Below are 19,471 nucleotides of genomic sequence, written 5' to 3'. Positions count from 1 at the left end.
CAAAAGCTTGAAAACAAAATGACAGCAGTAGAAACAGAACAACAACAGTGAAAAAAAGAAAAGATCATTGAACGTAAAACAAAGATATATGAAAGCAAAATATCAGAAGTAAAGTTAAGCCAGGAGAGAAAGTAAATTACTACAGTGAAAACAAGGCAGCCTGCATGAATACCAGACAACTATGAAAACAGACCACTGCAGGAATATCAAAGATGCAGAGAACACAAGCAGTGACAAAACCAATAGGTCTCATCTTCTCAAGATCACCCAAAGGACTCCAAAACCTAGTCAACCAATTATGTCTGTTTTGCAAAGACTTTGACCTTGAGTTAAACATTGAAAAAACAAACTTTATTGTTTGTTCTCAGGGGAAGAAAAAGATGAGAGCTAGCTTAACAACGAATTCTATTGTCCTAGAAAGAGTTAATTGAATTGATTATCTGGGGGTTAGACCGATGGACTCTGGTAAATGGGACGCACACATTAACAAAAGTGCACACGTAAAATGTCATAGAGGATGGGCCCTGGGCAGCAAAGCTAAAACAGCTGTAAATCCACTGTTAAACCCCATAGTGGAAATATACAAGGCCCAGGTTAAAGGAGCTGCCCTATGTGGGGGCGGAACTGTGGGGTTTCGATAGCCAGTTGAATATATTACAAGATAAAAAAAATAATTTTATTAGATACATAGCCAGGCTAGGGAAGGGCACACCGTTAGTACCTTTAAGACTAGATCTTGGGTTAAATTAGATTGTAGAGAATGTAAACCTGAAACCAATTTTCTACTGGATTCGACTCTAGAAGACGGAGAAACTGGAGCCTTTTAGGAAGGGAATTAAAGACTTGCTTAGGAGCCCGAGTTACCTGAATAGGGTCAAATGGCTGCCGGAAATGAATTCGGTTTGGACCGATTTAGGTTTCCCCAGTTTTGGAGGGACCCTGAATTGATCCCAGCTAACACGGCCACGCTTATTAAACAAAGTTACTGGAGGAGGGTAAATGATCAGATCTCTCAGAGCAGCAGGTGGGTGTTTGACGTCAGAATTTTAATCTGTCAAACAAGAGCCGTTGACTGAACATTTCTTTGACCACACCATACCTGCCCAGGTCCGTTCCCTAATTCTTCAGTTAGATACAGCACCCTAGCAGTTAATGGTGAAATGCAAACTGTACCAGTTAGGTGTGGAATCAACTAAACATTTCCTCTTTTTTGTCCCAAATATAAAATTCCCAGGAAAAAATTGATTATTCCACTCTGCAATCATTGCTTTTACATGACCACGCTAATGCATATAGAATTTGTAAAAGTGATACATCCACAGTGGTAGTAAGTGCCATTTCAAAATATCTGTCGGCTGACTGGTCCACCCGCTGCGAGCCCTTAAAGCACCTCAATGGGATAGCACAAACAAGAACCTCTTGACCGCGATGGGCTAGAGCGCCTATAATACTTGGTGGGGGCGGCACAGAAAAAAAGCTCATATTGCATATTTTGCACAAAGCATTCAGTCTAGCTTTAAAGGGTGGAATTTTAAAGTATTTGCCGGAGGTGTATCATAATATTAAGAACTGTTGTATTCACAAAGTTTTGCACATGGTTATTAGTTCAGCCCAGAATAGAAATGTTTTTTATTTGGTTTCTGATTAAATTGTATTTTTAGATCATAATAATTATAGCATACACTAAATGCAGCGTATTTATATGTATATTGATTTTATAGGCTTGTGCACTCTGGCTCTTTTGCTTTTATCACTGTAGTTATTAATTTGTTAGGATCTTAAATCTGAGAAACTACTAAAGGAAAATGTATAATATTCTTAAGGTGTATTTCATGTTGGGACCCTTTCAATTTTGTCTTTTCTTGTTATAATTCTTGCTTGATTATGAGATTTAATGTTTCAATATGTCATTAAACAAACAAATAAACAATAGGTCTCAAGTTTGGGACCTATTGGTTTGCAGATGGTTTTTGGATACGCTATACAGCATGCCTAATGCGTGCAGCATGGTTAACGAAAATAAGGAAAGTGTGCACCACAACATTTCTGCTAGCTCAATTACAAGCTGGCACCAATATTGTGGCCTGTTTCCTGCTGGGCTGGCGGAGAACTCATAATAGGGACAGTGGGCAGAAAACTGGAGTGGCGGTTTTCTGTCCTAGAGAGTTTGGCGGAACTCAAAATGAAGGCCTGAGTGTTTCATCAAAAATAGTCTCCCAAAAGTCAGCAGTGGAAGATCTAAAAGTCAATCAACGAGAGAGATAGTAAACAGGCTATGCTCCAGGGGAGGGGCAAACACAAAATTGACAAGTTTCAACATGGAAAGCCATCAAATAAGAAAGTAGAAAATTCGAGAAAAATTAATCCAACCAATGGTAAGAAATGGGGGTGACATAGGTCCAGATGATCTCTTGGCAACTTGTGCTGTCTAGTAGGCCCAATGTAAAAATGACCGCAAATAAAACTGAAAACAAAATATAGGTCAGGAAAACAAAACAGTGGCAGTAAAAGAAAAAGGCAAAAGTGAAACCAAGAGGGCAAAGCAAGCTCACAATTAGAAACAATATAGAAAACAGCAATTAAAACTAAAGAAATGTATTCAAAACAAAAGAGGCAGAGAAACAACATTAGATATAGTGAGAACAAGGCAAACGTAGCATGGGTAAAAACCAACAACTGTGAAAAGAAGGTGACGCCAGTAAAAACAAATCAGCCATGAAAACGAGATGGTAATGAAAACAATGCAACATCCAAGAAAAAACAACAGCAGTGATAAGTTGGTGAATATATGAGTGTAATAGTTTAGACATGACAGTGACAATAAAGACAAAATGGAAGTGAAGACAAGACAGTGGCAATGAAGACAAGAGTTAATAATAGGAAAAATGTAAGGACAAATGGAACAGGATTAACAAGATGTCTGGAAGGAAGCCTAGATTTCAGGAATGAGGACAAGGCAGAGCAATAATAGGAAAAGCAAACTGAAAGCTTGAAAAAGAAGATATGATGCAGTTCCTGAATAATTTGGTCAAGATGTAGAGCCTAGAGGTTCTGAGTGAAGGCCTCACCTGTAACCCGCCAGAATGTTCATCAGGGTGGACTTTCCAGCCCCAGAGGGACCCATGATGCCAATCAACTCGCGGCTGCAGAACTTTCCAGACAGGCATTTGAGTAGAGCCTTGAAACCTGAAAAGAGATGGGTGATTTCAGACAGAAAATGTAAACAGAAGCTCCAAGTGAGTGTTTGGGATCGACATGGAAAAGAGATTGTGGTGAAAGACAGCTTAAACTTAGAAAGTCTGAGCACTGGTAAAGAGATGACCAAAGAAACAAAAGCCTACCTGAAACAATCTCCAGTGAAATAGATAAAGGACACGTACTTTGAAAAGGGAGACTGTCTCCCTACGTTTGAAAAGAGGGGTGGACCCAGTGTTTTTTTTTCTTTTGTGTTATTTTTACCTTATTTATAACATGTACAACACAAAGACAATCCAACTTCCCTGTGCACATCTTGGGGTTAGCATATCCTGCACAACAGCACCAGATGTGGATCAATATAAATATTATTGTGATCACATTCCCCACCTGCACCCAGCCGCCTCCCCACCACCCACCAGCGTTCAATGTAAGTTCTGTTGGGTTTCTTGTGCACTGGTGTCCCCCTACCACGTTCCCCTGGGTATCTCCCTCCCTGACCCCTGTGAGCTCGCCTGACAGCTGTCATCATTCTCGCCCAGTCTCTCAGGGCCTCTTCCACTCTTTCATCTGTCCAGAGTACTTCCAGTAGCACTTCCTCAGCCAGAGATCACTCCAGCATATCCCCAGGCCATTTTTAGGTTGCAAGCCCCCCGTTTTGTGTATAATGTTTTGCTATATGGTGCTTGGCCAATAAATGGCAGAGTTTTGCAAATCTATACTGCATTGTTCCCTGTTTAGGTTCTGGTATTAAGATTGAGAAGCAGACAGACAAGTTGTCTGCTGGAGGTGTATCCACATCACCCACGCCAGTCTCTTCACCACGTTCTCCCAGAAATCCCTGCAGGGTATTTTAGGTCCAAGTCGTCTGCAGGAAAATAGCACACTGTTCTTGCAGTGACAGCTCCTCTGTCAGGGCAGAGGAGAGTGGCCCCACTGCTGAGAGCCAGCAGCTGCAAACATGAAAAATAAAATGATATTAAAACATTATTATCATTTTATTTTTCATCACGGAGCCAAGTCTTTGGGACAGGGCTATCCTGACCACAGCAGCAGGCATGGAAGAGGAGTGGTGGGCGCTACAAGTGTGTATGTCAGTTTGTCCTGCCGTCTTAGGACGGCCAAACTGGCATGCACACTTGGATTTCTAAGATCCCTGTGGGAGGACAAAACTAGTACGCTCAGACCAATCCCAGCGCTTCTCTCATGCTGGATAATAGTATTACTAGCATGAGAGCAGCACCTGGGTTGGCGAAGGAGAGTCCGGGAGCCTCTGCAGCAGCAGCAGAGGAGCAGAAGAGCACTGATGTGGTGAGGCCGTGGGCGGCAGGTAAGTTATCTGTTATTTATTTTTGTTATTGACCCGCGGACGGCCCAACTAATTTTTGCTGGCAACAGCCGCCATTGTGTTCTTGACACTTTTGACACGACAAGACCTTGTAAGTGTAGATATAATGTAGCCTACCAGGCATCACATAGATCCGGAGAAAATAGTGGAAGTGGGTAAGCTTAAACCTAGCATTGCTAGCCACCTCTTCCACCTGCGCGTATGGCCGCTTACAATCAGCATCCATTAGTGGGCCTGCAAGTCCCTGACCCATGCATGCCATGTTTTGAATTGTATGAGTGGTGGATCTGACAGTCATATATATGTGAGACCAGTCTTCGCCCAGCCCCCCTCCAATAATACCTCTGACATGTGTGACATTGGGGGTGTATTTGAGAACCCTAGCCATATATCCCTAGACATCTAAGCCATCTAACTCAGAAGCTTTCTCGAGCTTCCTCGAACGTCAGGAACTGCTCTGGGGGTATAGGTCTCCCAACGAGTCGGCACCCTCCCTCTCTATATGCCCCCAGCATCATGACGTCCAGACCTGTTGTTAATTGCAGATTTTTTATGAAGTACATTCGAATGTTGATTGTGGTACAATTTGATGCTGATCAATATTTGTGCCCTATTGCAATGTGATACTAACACAACAACTTCCCATCATCAGTGGGGGCAGTCACTGATTTGGAATCTGAAACAGACAATAATGGCTTAGTTTGTAGCTCCACTCAGACCAGCTCTGCCTACAGTGTTCCAGCTGTAAGCTGGAGTACGTCACTTGTTTGGACCAACAGTGTTAGGTTTTAAACTGCCTCAAGTAGAAACTATGACGTGGGTGCAACTTAAACATCTGTCACATTTAATAGCTGTGCAGACTAAATACGACTATCTGCCTTTGGAGGCTTCCTTGTGCACGACAAACAGTTTAGAAGCCTGGATTGGAAATGATAAGCAGAGATAGGAAGATCTTCAGAGAAATCAGGAGGTGTGACAGAGCGGAGCACTGAGTCACATATCAAGGGGAGGAATCATAAAGACCAGTTGGGCTGGGCAGTATCCATCCCATATGCCATGAAGGCTTCTACAGGGCCAGTGGGGCTGCACAGCTTCACACACGTCAATTACATATTGCTGGAGTTGAGAGAGGATTGCCTCACTGTACCAATTTTTCAAAGTCATTGGTCACCTAGAAAATCTCCAGATTTCCTTGTGACCCATTCTGCTTCCATCTTGGACTGGTTCAAGATTATCTGTACTTTTTAATAAGTACAAATCAGAGAGCCATGTGCATGTGCTGAACTGCACTTCTGCTGAGAGTAAGCTCAATAATGGTAATGGTTTTATTTATGCTTAATTAAAAACATTTCCTAGTTTGCGGCTGGCATGCGATTTTACAGAGATTTTGTCATAAACCGCAGGCACTCCATGCATGACAGCACCTGCAGCCATGTGCTGCACCAGTTGAAGGCAGCGTGTATCATAGGCAGGCACGTATATCCCACCAGCCTCTAGGCCATGGGTACTCGCAAACTTTTTCCCAGGGTGAAAGGGTTTGGTCTGTGATGTGACACTGATGCCAGCAGGGTGGAGTGGGGGGGGCGTGGAGGGTGGTCTCATGGGGGTGGTGAAAAGATTGGTGTAGGGGAAGCGATGCATATACATCTAGTGACTGAAATACACAATGGGAAACCAGAAAATCTGGGATTAATCCCAGCTTCCCACTTTACCAATTTGTGTGAACTAAGGCAATTCTTTTATTTCACACCCCCTCCTTTTCTTATTTATTATCACACATCAGAGGACCTCAAACGATGGGCCAGATGTTCAAAAATGAAAATTTGCATTTCTTAAATAGCGACTTCATAGAAATCTCTATTTAAGAAATGAAAAATGCTATGTACAAAGATACCGATTTCCTAATGGCGATTACTACAAAGTAGGAATCTCTATTACAAAATCGGTATTAAGAAATCCCATAGCATTTGAGTCAATTGGCCGGTTTTGCTTTTCCTAAAGAGCGAGTTCTAATTAAGAAACCGCTATTTAGGAAATGCAAAACCAGGGATGGCAATGGGAAAAAGGGCCCTCTTGGTGCACTCCAAAAATAGGGGTGCACATGTAGAGCACACATATGCCTAAGGGGCATGTGTGTGCTATATTGCAATAAAAAAAAACACTTTGGGTTGCTTTTTTAACTTGCACCTGGTTATCACTGACTTCAAGCTGGTGGCAATTGCATCTCCAAAATACACAAAATCGTATTCTGGAAATGCAAATAGGAAATCCTTATTTGGATTTCCTAGTCTGAGAATCGCAAATTGCAGTTTCTACAGGGTAGAAATCACAATTTGCAATTCCTTAAAGGGCTTGGTACATTAGAAAAGCCTAGTTTGCATTACTTAACAGCTCGAAATACTGATTCGGGCAGTTAAGAAATGCAAACAGGCTTTGTACATCTGGCCCTCTGTGATTTAATCATGTGGGCTGCACAAAACCTTCGCCTGTGTTTGAGTTAATAAACTATAATGTTATTTGTGTGTAATAGGAACCGAGGCCACCCAGGGAGTGCACATATAAACTGACTTGACTCCTAGTTCAGTATTGGAATTGCTGTCTGGGTGGGGAGAGGAACGAATGTTTCTAAATTCATGAATAAAAACTATCACTTTAAAAAAAAAACACTTCTCAATGCATTGATATAGAGCCTGATTTAGAAGTCAGCGGAGGGCAATACTCTGTCACAAACGTGACAGATATCCAGTCCACCGTATTACGATTCTATTCTATCCTATGGCAATCGTAACACAGCAGACAGGATATCTGTCCCATTTGTGACGCAGTATTCCCTCCGCCAACTTCTAAATAAGGCCCAGTATCTGATGTACTGAGGTGGAACATTTCTGCATGTTAAAGAAATACACATTTGGAATTTTTAAGAGATTTTATTATATTTTTACAGTTTTGCTGCAAGATGTCTTTATAAATGAAGGTGATATTGAATTTCAGCGATGCAGGACAACCTAGTTACTTCCTTTCCTTGACTTCAATTAATCTTTAAACAAAAACGTGCCTGTTTATTTTAACATCTTTCTGAATGTTAGTGCAGAGTCGAGTCAACAGCAACCCAGTGCTGCTATTGGGAAGGGGGGGTGCATGTAAAGGTCAGGAGGGCTGCATGGGTTCCCCGGTGCCAGCACATTGATTTTCCTTTCAGGTTGTATCTAGTGCTCATTGTTCTGGCAAATAATGTCTTTTCAGCAGGCCTCTTTTTGCAACAAGGGACGTTAATATTAGTCCATTAGCACCGAGGTCTTCCCCTGTGCATTTGTAAGGCTGCCACCCACTGGCCTTTTTTAACCACTGATTGCCTGCAAATCAATGAAGGCAGCAGGTGAGGTGTGAAATCTTTTTTATCATTTCACAGCTTTGCCAAGTGCACTTTTTATGCGCTTCCTTGATCACTTTTCAGATAGCAGCTTATTGCACTGCAAGGCATGTAATTTTGCTTTTAACACTTTTGTTATGTGCCCAAAACTCCAGAAATCAGAGTGACGTTGGCAAAAATGCCAGAACTGGCCAAGTGCTTTGACATGGAGCTACTTGTCAGCTATGTTTTTACATTTTACAAAGTTAACTAGTGCGTAACAAAACACTGCGTGTTTCACATGTAGAGCCAAACTAAACTCTGGTCACATATTTTGTGAGGGACCACTCTTTCATTCACGTCATGCACTGAAACACATATTGGCAATGTGAGTCATTTTGTATTTTGTGAAGTGGAAAATGTTATTCCGAGCTTCACAGCACAACAAAGGTATAACATGGACACCAGCCGGGCAATCTTCCCTAATGCAAAGAATACGTAAAGGGCAGTTGGCAGTGCCAGAAGGAGCATCATACAATCCTTTCACCTGTATAGGACACATGGAACACAGGCAGTGGTACTGGAACACTTTTCAAAGTAGAGGTGCTGTCCGTTACATCACTGCACAAATAGCAGAGGGGCTGTGAAAAGTCTAACGGCTACTTAGAGAGCGCCCGCCACACATTGATGGAAGAGCGGGGAAGCTGGGGAGAGTATATTACAGAACTACAAACGCATTTTCACAAAGACATGGCTAAATATCATGTGGTGTGATGTCACTTGTAGATGGTACATGCTGCATTGACATGGCTTCTTTGCGTAAATAAATCACCAGATTCGACAGGGCGCTTAGATTTCAGTTGAAGACTTTTCAAATGTAGGTTGCCCTGGGAAACGCTGTAACTGACGTTGAAGGGGCATTGTGCTATGAGCCCTCAACCAGAAAGTAAACAAATTCTAACTCCACCGGGGAATGATTCAATAAATATGTGCAATAAGTAACATAGGGCCTGATTTGGAGTTTGGCGGAGGAGTTACTCTGTCACAAGGGTGACGAATATCCCGTCCACCAACCTATAAATCCCATTATATCTTATAGGATTTATATTTTGGCAGATGGGATATCCGTCACCGTTGTGACTGAGTGACCCATCTGCCGAACTCTGAATCAGGCCCATAGTGTCATCCAGATTTCCATAACCAAATATGACCATAGGGGCGCGCATTGTTTTTTTTTTTTGAGTTTGGGAATCACCAATGTTCTGAAATATTACTTACTTCAAAAATCTGATGTCCCTCAAACACTTCATTGAAGTATAAAGATACAACTTTCAACCAGCACTTGAGGTCCTACTTAAAGGTAAAGCAATTCAGTCATAGCAAAACTCAGGTATAAATATATTGGGGCAGATTTACAAGCTCCTAGCAGATCTAAGCGCTGCCTTAGCATCATTTTTTTTTTTTACGTTAAGGCGGCGCTAAGTAGGCCATACTTATAAAGTGGTGCAATGCATGCATTGCACCACTCTGCAACCCCTTGTGCCACATTATGCTTGTGCCAGGCATATGGTATGCAATGGGGACGTTCCTTTGCAGGAGGCTTGAAAAAATGTTTATCCTCGATTTTTAACGCTTGCCCAAAGCAGGCATTAAAGTGACACTCCTGTATTGGCCTTTGGGCCTCTCTGTCATTTGCTGCACTTGCACCAAAATTTTGGGCGTTAGTGCAGCAAAGCGCCACAATAGCGGCACAAATATAGATGTTGTTGTGGTAACGACCGCCATGGTGCAGTGTCGTTATGGGGGCACAACGGGAGGCAAGAAAAGTGGCGCATGGAGACCGATGTGCCACTTTCTTGTAAATATGCCCCATTGTCCCTTGCTTTTGCTTACGATCAGGGCTGATAAGAAGGGGAGCTGAAGAATGGTGGTTAAATGACCCCATGCAGCAGACCTCTGTTCCATTTATCGACTGATGCATTTTGGGAGTTGAGACCTTTGTTTAACTGAACTTAAACCAGTTGGGTTAATGTACAGAATGGTCGTGGTTTATAAAAGTAAGTCTGGGACTGGAAGGCGGTACCCCAGCTGACATGAAATCTGGTAACCCTGCCTGGCGCAGATATCCACCAGGCTTATCCTCGGTAGTCGACATGCTCAGGCTGAGCATAGAGTGGGAGCTCAAGGGACTGCTTGTTTTAGCCTTGCTCCCATAACAAAGGTACAGTATTCTCCTTCCTGACCTGTGACCTTCAACAGTTCACATCTACGTTAGTCCCTCTCACCAAAGGGCCAGGGCCTGCCCTCTGTCCTCAGTCCGTTCACAACTTGTTACCCTTACAAAAGTCCTAGTGTTTTGCCCTTTGACCCCTGACAGGTAGCACGGGAGCGGCACTGGAGCATTGGTTTTATAAACATCCCCCTCGCAGTCTCCCAGGGGTCCTCTGCTGCTCACACCAGCTTCCTGTTTGTTGACTGGTACTTGCGTGCCCCGCCCTCGGAATTCCTCAATTCATCTCTGTTCCCATGCTCTTCAAACCTTAGCTCCCACCCAACCCTTCCCACCCCGCTTGTCATCTCGTCTCTGCTTTCCCCATAAGGATGGCTTAGTACTGTCCATGTGAGTGAGTAGAGTGACGCAAAATTAGAGGTGGGCAAGCCAGAGAATTCATGGGAATAGCAGAGTCAGGGGGTTGGCTTGGCTCCAAGAGCCCAGACACGAGCCGAGCCAACAAAAGAACTGTCAATACAATTCAGGGTTATGCCTATCAATAGCGTATCAGGTGCAGTGGCACCGGGCCCATGTCTATGAAGGTCCTCTGGAATCTAATTATGGCTACAAAACTCTTGGGGAGGCCACGGGCTTGGTGTGCTTGCTATTCCACTGTGTGAATTCCACAATAAAGGATTCTAAAAATCGCAAACAAATACAGAATGCACGTTGTGCTAAATATGTAATGCAAAAATATATAGACTCTTGAAACTGTAAAAAAAAATACCTTTTGAATATCTATGTGTTTTACATGTCATCAAATAAAAGAGCTACGGATTTCCCATTATTTATTCTACATCGGGCGCTGGAATGTACATACTGCAGTGACGGATTTAAACGAAAATGCACATTATGCAAATTCTTATTGTAAAGCGCTGTAACACAATTAGGCCATGTGCGCTATATAAAACTGCATAAGTGAGATATATATATATATTTACGTCTTCAAAAACCTGTTTGAAGTACCATTTCTACTTCCAGACATAATTAACAAAACAGCAAGAATTGCTTAAAGTTGCGGTAAAAGCTTTTGTTTTTGATGCTCCATTTCACTGCCGAAATCTTTGCTTCACTGAGGGCTGATTGGGCTCTAAACGCCCAAACTCTTGTGTTATCGCAGACGATATGAAAGCAGACAGGTATTAAATGGCACCCAGCGGGGCCAGGAGCACGTGAGGAGTGGAGCAACGTGGGGTCTCTAGGCGCCTGCTGAGACCCCTCTGAATGGCACCAGTGTTCCAGGGTGGCCCCTCTCTCAATGGATACCAGTAATGAGTAAACACAAAAAGAAAAAAAAAATGCTTTCAGGTTTCATTAAAACGGTTGGTTGTGGACTGCTGCCTTCACATTAAAGTGCTTAACAAACTTTACCTCACACTACTGCCCCTACACCTCCACCCCTGGACTACATCAGTAGTTTATTGACAGCACTTATACAGAGAAAACAATGTTATCAGGTACTGTTTTGCTAGATAGTTGCTTGTCTTTTCCCTCATCTTCCTTGTGTTGTTTTCTTTCTCTCGTGGCCTTTGCAGTGTACCCTCTCATGTTAACCCTTTCATGCCTGACACTATCGGATCTGCAGTTTTAAGATGACGCAGTCCACTAGGAAGACGGCAGTCCCTTTTTGCTGCAATAGGCGCTGGTGCTCGCGTTTCACATATAGAAGACCGGGCCAAACGTCTCCCAGTGTGTTTTGTCACCTCGGGTTCCACCCAGGTGTTCCTGGAAATTAGGGTCACTGGCGCGAGGGAAGGCCAACCAGTCCCTCATCACACCTCGTAAAATGTTCAATGGAAAGCGAGGAGAGAAATGTACGACATATTTTAAAATTCCTCGAACAACCTTGCCGTTCTCTTCCTGGCATTGCACAGCCCCCCGGGTGCCACAAAAGAGGGACCGACTGTCATCTAAAGTTCGGCTCTTTTTTGGCCGAGAGTCGAAACGCTGACACAGGCTCGAGCCTTCTCTGGCTGGCCCATCTCTACGCAAATGATGCCCTGCTCCCCGCAGAATGTGACGAGGCACCCCGGAGTATCCCATATCACACACATATGCATTGGCATTAGGCTGAGTGTGGGGCTCTTAAAGGGTTGCTATCTACCTAAAGGGTTGACACGCTTTATAAGTATTTTGCAAGGTATGGAAGACTGCATGGATTTGAGTTTGCTGCAGGCTATGTTTGTGGTAATATCGGAGAAATCAACCTTAACAACTCAGCCCAGCAGATCATAAAACGATCCCCAAACAGACAAAAAAAAAGCAACACAATCACCTGTCAGACCTCAGTGCTTCATTGCCCTATAGGCACGTCTGACCTTGTCTGTGAGGCTTGTCAGCAAGGAAAAAGGGTCTCTTTACTGATAATGTTATTGATCACGGACTGGAGCCTTCACAGCCTTAGTAGACTCTCAATTGGTCTATGCCTTTGAGTAGGATTACCCCCAGTCACATTCTGACTCCACCATGCAGCGCCAGTATCCCTTTACAGCCACTCACCCCACATCCTCAAATACAGCTAGTCCTTCAAATGTAGAGCAAGGAGGGATTTCATCTGTCACCTGCTTCTTGTAACTTCAGATGTCCCCTCCATCCCACCACTTCTTACTCTCCAAACATGCCCGCTTATGATCAAAAAATTAAAACACAATATAGATGGAAAACTCAGTGCAAATAACCTTCTAGTGGGCTATGATCCAAAGAAATACCATATAGGGAATCGCAGGACTGCTCAAAGCTGCCAATTTACAGTAAACCATAAGATGTGGGTCTGTCTCTCACACTTCTTTATCCATCACACTACTAGGTACTGCCTCCTAATAACCCCCCCTTCAGTGATATCACACACGACATGAAAACGCTTCAACCATAGGATACAAAAAAAACCCTGCATAACGAAAGAAGGAGGGGTTGTACATCTGTTTGTTTTAGGGGCATTTGATGTAACTTTCCTTTTTTCACCTATTTCTTTGCGCCAATCAGTACCATTAGGTTCAAGTTATACAATGTTCACTTTTACCGCAACAAAAATAAAGATTTAAACATAAAAGGATTAGTAGTAGCATGCTAAGAAAATGTTGTTTTAAGTTTTTTACTTAACTAGGCCTCACACTTTGGAGTCCAGGACATTGTTGGTACAATAATGGCTCAGGGACCACAAACCTCTGGGTTTGTCAAGCTGGCCCATCTGGCAGTGCTGGTGTCCCAACAAACCAGTCCAACACAAGCCCATGGTGCGGCTTTTAAAAGAGAAGCTGTAAAGCTAAACTTTCAAATGAAGATTCTGCTTTACACTGTTCTGGTATTTCTCCATAATTCCTGGGAGAGTGCAGCAGCACCTCCCACACCCCTAGTTCCAGCACCACTGCACACGTCTGGTTAAACATTTGACCTCGTATTCACACACCCAGTCACCGTCTCTCCATCGTCTCCGAGAGGACTGCCTGACCTTGAGGTGGGATTACTGTCGGCTAAAGGCCACCATCTCTTTAATACGAATAGTAAGATAAACAGTTTGTGCTCACAGAGGGCTGTGAGAAGCTTTAACACCTGTCACCCCTTCACATGAGCATCTCTCTTGTCAGAACTTGAAGGGCTGCACTGCCCATTCTGCCACTCTGGTCGGTTCCAGGATGCTTGAGGGGCTACCATGACCCAACTAAGACCCTATGGTTCGAATCCATTCACACCTTCCTGCAATGTGCGGCCTTTTTTTTTTTACACATTTTTGGCAGGGACGATTTTGCTTTCTAGTATGAGGGCTGCTGAGGAGCTGTTGAGGGCTGCTGAGGAGCTGTTAAGACTGGTTTCCCTCCTAGGAAGGGGCTTGGACTAATGTAAGGCAGCATTAAATCCTCAGGAAACAGGTAACACGAAGGTAGCCCAGAACACTGCCCCCTACCTGCGGGGGGATTTACAGTGGGGCCCAGGTCCTAAGAAGGCCAACAGGCAAACAGTGTGCAGCATGCCCACATGATGGTGGCAACGCCGGCAAGACAACCCACTTTCATTTAGTCTGTGGAGATCCTTGATTGCACCTGGACCACACCCACCTGACATATTGGGCTCAGGTGGGAAGTCTTATTAGAAGGGCAGCCTGATGTATTTTTTAGAACAAGGAATTGGCTAAATTCTTACAACAATACAATTCTCAAAAGTTCTGGTACCCAATAATTCAGTTTTTGGACAACAAAACCAAGAGAGTGGAATGTTAGATAGGCTCATGATTAAATCCCCTTCATTTCATTGCCAGGGCTGGGAATGTTTCAATCTGACAAGTAAACTCATCCATCAAAAGTGCCACCTGGCTGTAATAAACGTTCCATCTCAGCATCCTCAGAATTTCAGGCCCTACTGTCAGCTAGCCTGCCAGGACAGTCTTAGGAGATTTCAAAGATTGTTTGGAGTATGCCTCAGACCTCCAAGAGGAGGCCTTAGCAGGGTTGGGTTCTTCCCATCTTTCTTGGCTCCTCTCAAATGAAGGGGCATTCCCTTGATGCTGTCTTAGTACATCACCATGATAGTACACCAGTCACCTGGTTGGAACATTTTGTAATTTCCTTTGCTCTGGAATCACCTGGATCTATAACAAAGGTATCTGACCTAATCACCCTGGTTTAGAACAGGGTGTAGTCCAAGGTAAAGGAATAGTTACCAGTAAAACCGCTGTTCTCTCCTCTTGGCATTCCAGTGGGTAAAGACTTTGACACCGATGTAAAATTCGATCTTTACAATTCCAAAATAAAGCAGGGGTGTGGAATTCCTCAAGGATAACACGTTTTGATGTTTATTGTGTCCTTGGGACAAGTAGGCCCAACATCTTGCATCATACACCCTTTGGCTGCCAGTTTACAGTACCACATCATAGGGCAGGGAAGGGAATTGTCTGCAATTGAGGTAATATTTGTGTCCATATGTTTAGGCTGTTCGTGCACGTATTTATGGTTCATTAATGCAAAGGCTTTATTATTTGGGTGAGTACTCTAAATACATATTGCAAGCTCGAACTGCACTACTGCCAGAGGTTCCAGTAAAAAAATGTGTACACACGTTCGCAAAGTTTAACAATATGAGTCTACGTGTAATGCTCCCAAGAATGCTTTCTGATTGAATGCAAATCTTTGCAGAAGCTTGAAAGCAAGAGTGAGGATTCTTTGCTTTAAAAAAAAAGTGTTCACAAAAAATGCAAAAAAAAAAAAAAGATTTGATACATTACTGTGAAATTGTGGGTACTATTTCTTTGAAGCATCATTCGGTTAAATGTTTTGATGTATGCTAGTATTTCCAAAAAATATTCATAATGGAAAATCAGTGAAACCAGTTTCACCAAGATTATGGCAAACATGAAAATAAACAAGCATTGGCCAAGCCAATGGTTCTGACATCAGTAGTCTGTCTTTTGGTTTTGTCAATGCATGTCTTATTTTGACATGACTTTTGTAAAACTTTATTGTTGTGGGATCTGCAGGCCGTCACCATTGTAAAAAAACATTGGCAAAATGCAAAAATATTTTTTAGTCTAAAAAAACACACATTGCCACAGTAGTTTCTGACACTGAACTAAACTACTCTGTGTGCCAATATGCTCCTTGTGAAAGAGTAGATTGCTATCACTCATTGTGAAGGCAGCCAACAGATGGATAGAGAAAGATAGAATTTTAATATAAAAAAAAGGTCTTGGTTAATGCCAGACCTAATTAGGGGACCAATGTTTAAAGAAAGTCAAAATTGTGCCCCCATGGTATATGTCTTTGCATTAGTGCAGATTTACATATTTCATGAATTTGCAGGAATTTACAGAAGTAGACCAGGAGATTATACTCCTCGATAATATTTTGGAACAGTATTTTCGCCTGAGCAAAGATGCATGTGCAGATTTGCTCATTCGAAAATATATTGAGAGTTTACAGGTTCACTTTCCCTCCAACCACTTTTTTCCCCACCATGGAAGAAGTTTTATTTCTGCCCTTGTCAGGAGTAAATAGCCAACCATTCCCAGTATGCGAAAAGATTAGAGAAGAGCTTGTGAAAACCCATAAAACATGCAAGTTAGTAGGTTTGCACAGAGTCAAAAGAACATTCCAACCCTGGAACCTTTGTTTACCGCTAACTCCAGCCCAATTATGTTGATCTGCGGAAAGGTGGCAAAATAAGGAAATTGCTAGTATTCATGCCCTACAACAGTATTGGTCCTGGCGTAATCAGAGAGGCTATTATCAGAGTTCTTATATAATGAGATTGCTGCCACAATTTGTCACCACTCTACATGGCACCATAGGGGCAAGTAGATTTTTTTGCAAGACAAATAGATATATGAAGGAACTTGGCCTACTGACAAGTAGATATTTTAAGAAATTCCGCACCCCTAATAAAGGCTTTAATGTCACTACCAACCACCTCCTGCAAGGCACGTGTTCACGCCCATCATGCCACCTAGTTGTCGTGTGAACTGAAAGACAAGCCATTAAGCATCAACATCAGAAACTGGAGTCTAAATGAAGAAAGAAAAGTGCCTATATTTAAATATACGGGAAGGCAGATATTGCTGCTAAAAAGTCTTAATGAAACTCAGAAATCAGTAGAGCAAGCAACCACCCTTCCGCCATTTCTTTAAAATAGTTGTGCCTCTAACGTCAGTAACACAGAAGGTTACCCTCAAATAAATCCTTCTTGAGAATTCTGTGACCAGCTAAACGATGTTGTTATTAATCAAAACAAAAAGATTTGTTAAAACATGATTAAGACTGATAAACAGCTATTAGATCTTTCAGACTGCCCCTCTCCCAGAGACCTGCTCTCTCTAACAATAAAGAAAACTTGCTGTTGATGAAATTTCTATTTTCATATCTAAGTTCAAGCAAACCAGTCCTAAAACCTAGTCCCAGTGTAGATCCTAAAACAACATGCTTGCCTTATCACCCACATTGTCTCCCACCTCATCAATTTAACCATCACGTCTAATTTAGAGCTCTGCAGGAGGTGTGCAATTTTTGAGAGCAGCATTGTCCTGAATGCACACCGGTAATCTTCATTAGTTCTAGTTCTACTCATCCTTCTCCATGTCATTATTAGCAATCGCACCTCCTTGAGAAAAAATACTCCCGGAAATGCTAAAAAAGAAAGTCCCACCCAAATTGCGTGCCACAAAGAAGCTGATATTCTGAGTATCTTCCTGATACACCAAGACCAGAGGAAGAGCATAGTCTATTGGTCAGGAAGTTGGATCATAATGACTTGGACAAAGATTAATAGGACTAACAGTAATGAATATTACCAAAGGTAATTGAGACATTACTTCTATGTCCCTTGTTTTATCCCAGTCAGTACTAGGGACGACCAAAGTTCTACCCATCCACATTCAACTCCTGAAACATGATAAGATGAACCAAGTTCGAGATGTTGCCCCAGCAGCAGTCATACTAATCTCTGACAGGGGAGCATAATATATAGCAAGTACCTTATAGTTCTCAGCACAAACCTCAACAAATACCAAATCCTAAAGAGCTTTACAAATTCCATTATATCATATAACCACATTCTAAGTTACATATTGCTAAAATCATTGAAAATGCATTTACGGATACAACCAAATCCCTATTTCACTAAACTAAACATATTAGTTATATAACTAAATTCAACCAAATCACAAAACTCTAAGGGCCTGATTAAAAGTTTGGCGGATGGGGTTACTCCATCAACAAAGTGACAGATATCTCTTATGCGTATTACAATTCCATTATGTCGTATGGACATCGTAATTCAGTGGATGGGATATCCGTCACGTTTGTAATGGAGTAACCTCTCTGCCAAACTCTAACTCAGGCCCTAAGACTCTAAATCTATAACTTTTCCACAATATACTCGATGTATTACCCAACACAGAGAAAACCTAAAAGGGTAGAACAAGTCATGGACAATCCAAGCAATCATAGTTAAAAACACTAGGGCTTACAGCTATTATTAAATTTGCCAGGCATAATCCAGGCGGGCTAGATATAAGAGGCAAATGCATAATAGATCTCTGACTCATCCGGCCTATAGCACAGTCTCAAAGCATTAGTGCAGTCCACTATTTTGTATATTTTGAACAAAGCTACCAACCATTTTATGTGATCCCAGGGTCTTGGTAATCCATGAAGTGTCTGTAGACTTTCTAGCTTTCTAGCTGCTATCCAGGAACCTTACTTTTAATGGATTGTGCTTACAGTGTAAGGAGGATAGTGTTCGATCTAGACATGCCGGGAATATCAGAGGTGCTTAGGACATCTGTCGTCCTGCATAGTTTATCAATGTTATTCGTCTTTATCATTGTCTTTTTCAGAGGAACATCTTGATCTAAATACTTTTTCTGTCCAGAATTTCCATTAAGGCCAGTCTTCAAACTAAGCATCTGTTTTTTCTTTGGCACCAGGTAGGTCTCTTTTAAGGTTTTGGAGGACCTACACCTGATATAATTCATCATCACAGCATGGGATGGCCCATATTCATTATGCATTGTTGTTTAGTGTGCTTGACTTGATAGTTTTTGCTGCTGCATTTATGGATGATAGTGGGAGTAATGATGCACCACTCATTTTCTCTGCCAATTTTTCTGATTGTGTGGAGGTGTGTGCGAAATTACACAAAATATCAGCAAAATTATGCAAAATTGCATGTATATACTTGAAATGCAAATCCATAATTTACTGCTATATTTTAGAGTACAATTAGGTCTTGCATCAATTATTGACGCAAGGATGCTTTTTGCACAAACAAATAGTGTAAAAAGCAAAAGCATAATGAACAACAGCTACTCTTGTTCTGTTGTTCCCGTGAATTTGTGGGCATGTCTGCTATACTTTTTTTTTCATTGCAAATGCATGTAATAATGCAATGTGGTGTAATGGCATCATTTCTGGGATTTCACGGCAAAATTTACCAAATGACATGAAAGACACTGTTGTAATTTAAATTTCACCCAAGCCTAACACTGGGAGATTTTTTGTTTCTTGAAACAATTTGGCTGAGTTGTCTCAATCTCCTCTGTCTCCACGACCGCTAATGTGCTTCTAATATTAAAAATGCAGTCTCCTTCTTCGAGCTAAATGTAGCCCCTACCCAGTCCAGTATCAAGTGTGTGCAGTTTATTGGGTTTGGAGAATTTGCCTCATGAGCCTTCGTCAGGGCTTTCGTCAGGGCTTAATCTGTAAAAAAAAGTAAATGAATAAATAAATTAGTGCTGGGATCAAAGTTGTGTGACTTCTTAGTGGTCTGCCTTCATTATTTTGGTGGAGGCCAGTTCTGATAGGCCTACATTATTCTTTATCCC

The 19,471-nt window shown here is 42.2% G+C and overlaps 1 protein-coding gene across 6 annotated transcripts in view; it reads right to left on the bottom strand.

Moving 5' to 3' along the window:
• The window catches only part of ABCG4 (ATP binding cassette subfamily G member 4), a 156,135-nt gene that overhangs the window by 74,126 nt on the left and 62,538 nt on the right, over positions 1-19,471 (bottom strand). For all 6 annotated transcript variants that reach the window (XM_069224830.1, XM_069224828.1, XM_069224832.1 and 3 more), the window contains one exon: positions 3,069-3,186. In XM_069224830.1, coding sequence (XP_069080931.1) covers positions 3,069-3,186 — 118 coding nt within the window. The remainder of the gene's footprint in view (positions 1-3,068; positions 3,187-19,471) is intronic.

The sequence above is a fragment of the Pleurodeles waltl genome, chromosome 3_1 (genome assembly GCF_031143425.1).
Source record: "Pleurodeles waltl isolate 20211129_DDA chromosome 3_1, aPleWal1.hap1.20221129, whole genome shotgun sequence".
Lineage (NCBI taxonomy): Eukaryota > Metazoa > Chordata > Amphibia > Caudata > Salamandridae > Pleurodeles > Pleurodeles waltl.
This window is presented reverse-complemented; position numbering and strand designations above follow the sequence as displayed.